This window comes from Cucumis melo, chromosome 8 (genome assembly GCF_025177605.1).
Source record: "Cucumis melo cultivar AY chromosome 8, USDA_Cmelo_AY_1.0, whole genome shotgun sequence".
Lineage (NCBI taxonomy): Eukaryota > Viridiplantae > Streptophyta > Magnoliopsida > Cucurbitales > Cucurbitaceae > Cucumis > Cucumis melo.
Window position 1 is genome coordinate 6,063,030 of NC_066864.1, and position 8,553 is coordinate 6,071,582.

The 8,553-nt window shown below is 28.5% G+C and overlaps 1 protein-coding gene across 1 annotated transcript; it reads right to left on the reverse strand.

The window, feature by feature from the left end:
- Positions 1-3,883: 3,883 nt before the first annotated feature.
- LOC103485122 (WEB family protein At3g51220) lies at positions 3,884-7,062 on the reverse strand. Its single transcript, XM_008442592.2, has 2 exons — positions 6,791-7,062; positions 3,884-4,738 (listed from the first exon to the last, which is right to left on the reverse strand). Exons 1-2 carry the CDS (start codon positions 6,938-6,940, stop codon positions 4,196-4,198), a joined length of 693 nt encoding a protein of 230 aa, XP_008440814.1. The 5' UTR covers positions 6,941-7,062; the 3' UTR covers positions 3,884-4,195.
- Between the last annotated feature and the right edge of the window lie 1,491 nt (positions 7,063-8,553).

Genomic DNA, 8,553 nt, shown 5'->3' on the forward strand with positions numbered 1-8,553 from the left:
TGAATTAAATTTCGTTCAAATAACTATGTTATGTTACGACTGACTCTTCAATTATTTAAACAAATGACCGTGAGTGAAAAAAATGCTTAGAAAGTCAATACAAACAAATTCTTGATATATATATATATATATAAATACTACCATCCTTAATGTTGTTACTTGGTCAGGCAGTTTATTTCATAAAATTAATCGAGATTTGTATAAATTAATGCGAAGTCTCGTGAATATACATATATATAAAAAACTGAAGGGAAAATAAGGGTATTAATTTTGTATAGATACATCGAGAAACGGTCAAAATTAAAAAATTGAAAAAAATATTTAATTTTTATAGAAAAATCAAGTGTAATTAATTTTGATTTATAATTTTATTTTATAGGGCGTATTTGTTTCGTTTTTTAAATTGAGGAAAAACCCATATACATATAACATAGAGAAAGGTTAAAATTCAACATTTAAACCTACAAGTACTAAAATAGAAGAAGTTAATTAGGCGAGGTAGACAATAGAGCAAAATCATAATTGAAGAAACACAAATGAGGAAAGTTTGGGTTGTACGGCGGCATTGGTTACAAGTTGAGAAAGTATGAGTGGGATTGGTTTTAGTTTAGTTAACAAAACAACGATGGAAGAAGGCATGCGTTAAAGAATGGAAGGGTTTTTTGGTGCTTTGTTATTGTCTCGTAACGTAACGTGCACAGCCAACTCGATTCATTCTACTATTCTTTAATTTCCCAAGTTTTCATATTTTTCAAACTCCTCTGTTATTATATTCTTGACATTTTTTGCGATTGGACCTCACACGGTCAGTTCAGCCTCAAATGCCTACAAATCTCCAAATAGTTTCAATTTTTTTTCTTTATTTTCGACATGGACCCCACTGGATTGTTATGTGTTCTCTAAGGAGCCTTTCGGAAAATGCGCACTACATTCTACAATATATATATATATATATATTCATCCATCATATTTGGATCAAATCATGATTCATGCAGTAGAGACCGTAAGGATTAATATATTATTTTTAGTGACATATATAATTCATTGTAAAATATACTTAATTTCATAAATTACAATGTGATTTTTCTCCCTCACTTTTTAATTTATGTGTCGCCAACGTTATTTTAATTTTCTTTTTCCTCCTCTATTATATCATTGAGCTTCTTTTTATGTTTTGATGATTTTAATATTGTTCTTTTTTTCGTTATTTATTTGTTATTGAAATACTACAAAGATGTGTATTCTAGCATCGTAACATCTTTCAAAACGTCAGATACGAAGGAGACTCAAGAGTTAGTAAGAGAGAAGAGCCAGGTAAAACAACAAGCAAAAAAAAAAAAAACAAATTTTAAAGAAGAAGATTAGTACGTGCGTAGACCAAGAGGTGAGAGAGTGAGAATGAGAGACAACAAGATAGTGAGCGTGATTGAGAGGTCAATCCACGCGTGTGCAAATGTTTCACTTTGACAATCATACCAACAAACGATTAGAAAAAGGCCAATATCAATTTCAATTATTCCAACACGATTAATACGAAGACATTTTGTTATTTTTTTAAAAAAAATTTCCTATGAATTACCAAACCTATAATCTCGAGATTTAACGTCAATTAAACTATTTTTGTTTTAATTGAATATACCAAATTTAATTAACTAACAACAGATACTAAAATTTTAAAATCAACAAGAGCATAAAAACAAATTTAAATTTAAGTATATTAAGTAAAACAAAACAAATGAATAAGTAGGGTGAAGTATATTTGTTTGGTGAAGTTTTTCTCAAACAAGATTGGCGCACGTATTTTCAAAACCAAGCAAGTGTATGCGTGTAACGTCAACTTAGTTCACGGCTCCACTAATTTCAGCATATCACGGAAATTGTGCTAACAAAATAAATGAGGAAAAATTAAAATCCATGTCGCGTGAATCGCAGTTAATGTTTTCTAAAGTACCAATATCGCGGCATCGTCATTTTTCCCCTACTTACTCGTGCATGTATAGTCAAGCGGAGCCGAGCTACACGAGTCGTGTTAGCCATTTTCCCATGTCGCGGATACGGGATTCCTTTTTTTGAATCTTTTGCGTCATTTCGACGTCACACACTCACATGCCTCCATGTGCATAACTCACTAATTCTTTAATAACTATTTTTAAATACGACCCTCTCTAATTTTATTTTTAATCTCTATATTTTTGTTATTACATTTACCAATATAACGACATTTTCGTTACATTTATAAATATTTTGATTTACTGTAATTTTGAATTTTAATTTATCGTTACTTTTTAAACAGTTTGTTATCTGTTATAAATTTTAATTTTACGGGTAGTTTATAAAAAACAAGTGCTATTTATTATAGATTTAAAAAATAAAAACCGAGACATTATTCATATTTTGCATATGAATGAAAAATCTATTTATTAAATTTAGTTAGTAATTAACTTTTTAAGTATACTGTTTTAAAGATTTATTGAGGACAAGCTAACTAAACTTGAATTAATCATATACTCGTTTGCTTGCTATAAATTGTTCTTTTCAAGATTGAATTAATTAGGGAATTCACGTGTTGTTAATAACTAATTGAAGATTTTTTTTTTCTTTTTAATGTTCGATTTTTTTAGGCTTTTTTGTTATGTTATTTGTCTATAGCTAAAATTTGTAGCTGTACGTTTTATTTGTACTTTAGCAACACCAATCATTTATGCAAATTCAATACTCTGGTTAAAGACTTATTTTCTCCTTTAACTACTTTCTCTTAAGAAATACCTTACACATATGTATGTAAGTTTTGTTATTAGTTAATTTCGGACCTACATTTACATGTCATTTGGGTTGGGGTGTCGTTTCTCTCACCTTCGGCCGTGGATGGCAATCCCTTCCGCCGACTTACCCACCGTCCATTTAAAAACAATTTATTAATTATCCTTTTCCTCTTGTTTTGATTATATTGAATGTCATTAATGCTTATTTATTTATTATTATGTAAAGCTGATTTCATTTTGATTTTGGTCAAAATTAATTATTTTAAAGAGTATTAAATTACGTCATATTCTAACAGATTTGAGCTCACGGATTTTATTCTCATCCACGCACATCTCGCTTAATTTCCCATGCCATGCTCAATTTTTATATTTTAATTTTTTTAAAAACCGGAGACCGAGTTTCGTTTTAGAAAAATATTAACAGTGTGTTTTGGAATACATTTAAGAAAATATATGCTATTTAAAAAAATTAGTGCATTTGAAAGCCATTTAGAAGGTTTTTCTTTTATTACTTTTTTAAAAAATATTTTTTAAGTCAATCCAAACGAACTTTAAATTCAAGATAGATATTGACACACTCCTTTTCATTCCATGGAACATTAAACTTCAAGTTCAAGATAGATATTGACACACTCCTTTTCATTCCATGGAACATTAAACTTCAAAATTAATAATGCATTTTCATTTGTTTGAGGATGATTATGTTAAAAAATTATATTTGAATATAGTCCGACGTATAAAACATGATCTAACTAAGTTGTATGAACTATATAAGTTTAAATTGTTTCATAAAATGATAATTCATCGTCCATTTAATATGTTTTAAACAATGAAACGTGGAATTCTTGTTGTAGTTGTTATTTGAAGAACATAGATGAAATTCATACTGTCACATACACTATCAAGACGTATAAGTCAACTCAATAAAAAAAATTGAGATATAGTCGATATGGATCGACAAAAGAAAATGCAACATATTGAGGAGACTTGTTTTGAATCTTAATCTTATAAGCCTACGTAATTATATATATATATATATATATATATATAATCACTAAAAATATGAATGAAAAAAAAAACCAACAAACAATAAAACATTCTAACTTTGTAAGAAAAAAATATCATTCAACACAACATTTTAGTAATGTTTTTGTGAAATTATGACTTCATCAAAATTTTAGACCTTTTTGATCTTGGGGCACCTTTGACGAGTAACTAATCTAATAAAGACACCGAACCAAACAAGAAAATTATCAAAACATTTTTATTCAATGTGAAAACTCAATACAGTACACACATTCAAAATCGTAAGCATGCAAAACCCAAGATTAAAAGGACATACAAAAACCAATTTGAATTTGCATGCCAAAATAATCATATGATCTATAGATTCCGAAATCAAATTTAAACTCTTATATATAAAATCAAACTTCTTAATGATTTCCCTTCTTTTTAGCGAAAAGCCATCCAATCAAAGGAACCAAACCCTTTTTCTTCAATCTTTTAACCGAAGACGAACCTGGAGGTGATAATAACGATGGTTTTTGAGCCAACAGTGATTCCTCGTTCTTATTAACCATGATTCGGTCCAATTCAGGAGGACTTGCAAATTTCACACTTCTCCTATTTTGCAATATTATTGCATTGTTATTCTTATTCGTTTCTTCTTCGTTGTTATTTTTGTTGTTTGCTTTTTCATTCTCTACGAACTTGAGATCTTCGTCCACGTCGGGATGCATTGTCATGGCTAGTGAAAGCAGATGACGATGATCATCACATCGGTGCGGGCTTTGGTGTTCTATTGACTTGAGTTTTTCAAGTTCTTGTTTGGTTCGCTCGAGCTCGTCTGTGAGAGATTGGAGGCAAAATGATAGTACTCCGTTCTCTTCTTTGGCTTTCTCTAGACTTTCCTTTGTTCCTTCTAGCTCCGCGGTTAAGACGCCTATTCTAGTTTGAGATTGTCCTCCTTCCGCCATCTGACAAAAATAAAGTAACTAAAATTTAACAAACCATATGCTCTATATGATCTTTTTGTGTTGATCCACATGGACAATCAATAGTTTCGGAAAAACATTTTCAAGAAAAAATTCTACTTGCAAAAATTATCAAACAAATAAGTACATAAAAATGTAGGAGAAGATCAAATAATAGATAGATGTATACCCACAAATTTACATGGTTCATTACGTATTAGCTATGTCCACAAGGCATACGAGGAAGAATAATTGATATCAGTAGATAAAATGTTTTTAAAATACAAGAGTAATATGTCATTATACAATGCATGTGCTTCCCTAAATCATAAAATCTTAAACAATCATAAATAATTAGTTAATACAAATTTCAAACCACACTTTGATTAGTTGTTCGTATCACTGCCAAATAACAAATTCAAAACAAAAATGTACAGTTTCTCAATATGTGAATTTTGTTTATATATTATGTGAAGGTTTTTGCAACTCTTGAAATTTCACCGATTTATTGAGTAGTGTGTCATTGTAAGTTTATCAATTGAATTTAAACATTCACAGTAAGAGGGGGGTTGAATAAAACAATTGCTAATATACAAGAGATGAGGAATCGAAGCTTTTTTTTTTTTTTTTTTTTTTTTTTTTTTTTTTCCATTTTAAATAAGGAATTCAATCGGGAAATATCAAATTATTCAGGACTAAACCACATAAATATTTTTCATTTCTCATATAAAGACTATATATTCTGATGTCAAACTATACTATAAAAATAGTTTCTATCCATGAATTTAAGCTATAAAAATATTATTTTTGGTTCTCTAAGTATTTATTAAAGTAACAATCTACTCTATTAACTTTGATTTGTAGCATTTTAAATTTTAAATAATCCGTCAAAAGAGTGCATTTTAAAAAACCAGTCAAATTTTGTAAATCTGAAGAAAAAAAGTTATTTATAAATCATGTCTTGATTTTTAGACTACGATTAAGAAATTAAATGTTTTTAAAAATGTAAAATCCATAGTATATATGGAAAGTGGAATAAAAAAAGATATGTGTTTCGAAAGTAGAAGGCTAAAATAAACTAATCAAATCAAGTTGTTAAACCCTATATATTGGTTGGGTATAAATGATGATTGGGGAAGGAAAGATGAGCTTTGAAGTAATAAATACGATACATAACAGAACTAAACTGATTGTAATGAACCCTATTTAATTTATACACTGCCAATCAAAGTGATGGAGCCAATTATTAAGAGCTCGTTTGAAAAATAAGATTAGGGTGTATATATCAATTACAAACAGAGAAATTTGAATTATAGATTACACTGCTGATCTAAGTTCAAAAAATAAAGAAAAAAAATTTATTTTTAGCCCTTGAAGTGTTATAAAATGACCATTAACATTAGTGAGTTATATTCATCATAACTTCAAGTTCGTAGCTAAAATTTTACGGGATATGAGACTTTAAAAAATAAATGAAACATATAATATTTTGTTCAATATAATTGTAAATAAATAAAAGCTTTTAAATGATCTTGTTAGGATGCCGAACATATTTATTAGTTTGTATAACAACGAGGTAAATTATATACGGTTCAAAAGTTCAAATCATTTGTCTCCTTTTTTGTATCGTTAAAACTAAAAAAAATGCATGTTTACTCTATTTTTTGTTCTCTCCAAAACAACTAAATGGACAAACATATAATTCATTGATTTGAATATGCAAAATCAATTCACGGTTAAATTTACATGCTATTAATTTTTTGCACGTTCAACTTTATGATTTTAGTTAATATCGACAAAAACAACAATAAAATGTGAAAATTAATAAAATTACAAAACATACAAAAATTAACATGTATATTATTTATATCGATGACAACCTACTGCTTAATATTTTGTGTTACAAAAAAAAAAAAAAAAATTTATCTATGGCATTCATGTCTCAAACTCGTTAAAAAATAAAAACATCATGATGTTAATCGTCAAGGAAAATTTAACACCACAACTAATAACAGTGGTAGAAAACTATAACAATATAATATACCATATACGTACTTCCTTTATTTTATTGGAATAAATTTCCCCAACCAGAACTCTTTCTCCGAACAACATAACTGCCTCCTTAACCGACTTGAACGGCGCTCTGGTATCGATCTCCGCTCTACCCCTCACAATCAGCCGCCCGCCACCGTGTTCTCCGTCCATGTTCCGCGGCTGAAGAAACCTCTCCGGGCGGGCGGAGAGCTTTTGGAAATGAATAATTAATTAAAGCAGTGGGAGTGGAAAAATATGGATGGGGGGATATATGTGTGTATTTGTGTGGGGAGTGGTTTTAAAGAGGAGGTTGGGGAAATGGAGGAGGTTAACGAAATTGATTAAGGGAGAGATTTGTTTTGTTTACTTCGCGTCCACTTCACTAGAATGATTTTTGTTGTTGGCCGATTGAAGTTGACAACGGGACGGGGGTGGTTAACCCATCTTAATTCCGTTAGTTCTACCCGGTTGTGTCTTGAGATTATGACTCATCTCCACGCCCCACCTTTGGTCCGGCCCCCCCCACCACGTATTTTTTTAATTTTGGAAATTATAATCAAATAAAACATAATTTCAATTATGAAATTAGTTTCTATTTTGTTTTATTTACATTTTTTTTTTACCCTCGAGTTTTACTGATGCTTTTATCTTTGGAGTTGATTAACTTACAACTTAATTACTGATTTAAAACAACAACGATGCAAAAGATTTGTTGGTGATGGAAAATCAATGAAGATGTAACTAATTTCGTTTTTTAAATCAATTTTTCAAACCAATAACCATTGTTGTTTAAAGGAAACGATTAAGATTAAAAATGTAAATTTTTGAAGTTGTGGAGTGGAATTTAAAATTAAATTTCAATTTCAAAAATAAAAATATAACATTGTGAAACACAAGTATAAATCGAATGGAAGTTAAACTTATATTTTAATTATAACTAGTAAACAATACGTGTTATGCACATGAAAATTACATAAAAAAAATTTATAACTTTAATTTAACTTTATAAAATTGAAACAGTCGTTCCAATGTTCTCAAAATTCATCATCTTCTTCTCCTTTATGTCTCTTTGTCTTTCAATGATCAAATGTTAAATTTGATTTGTTTGCACAATTCAAATTCAATTTCTTAACATTTTGAGTTTACACACTGCAAACTTAACGATTTAATCTATATATATCCAAATGAGGTGGAAGATAGAAAGATTGTTAGATTGTGTAATAAATTTGTACTTTTTTCCATTAGTGATGGACTACAATATACATCTATTAGACTAAAGTAATAAATACATATACAATTTTATTATCACAAATTTAAAATATAATTTTGTTGTAAATAAGTTAACTCAATAGTTGAAAACATATATTTTTACTCTCCTTATTTTTTGTTTAAATTAACTACTCACGTGAACAAAATATTAAAACCATGCCAATCTAATTTAAAATAAAAAGAAAAAATTAATTGAAAGGGTAAGTCTTTTATTGACGATTTTGTATCATTTAATGGATGAGAGGAAATGTAGCTATTCAGGGGTGCCTGCAAAAGTTATATAAAATTTTAATTACTATAATTTGCGAATATTTAAGAGTCGGAAAATAATTATAGTAAATATTATTTTAAAACATTTAATTTTATATTTATAATATTTTTATAGTGATTAATATTTTAATTTTTAAATTAAAGCAGTATATATTTTAAATATATACTATTACAATTTATGTAATAATTAAGGACTATAATAACTAACTCATGCAATCAATTTCAAAACTCTCTTCGCAAACGAA

Excerpts from the sequence above, each read along its gene's own strand:
- LOC103485122 (XM_008442592.2), bottom strand. The coding sequence starts at position 6,940 with ATGGACGGAGAACACGGTGGCGGGCGGCTGATTGTGAGGGGTAGAGCG. Across the intron at positions 4,739-6,790 it reads ATTCCAATAAAATAAAGGAA|ATGGCGGAAGGAGGACAATC; the intron begins GTACGTATATGG and ends TATTTTTGTCAG.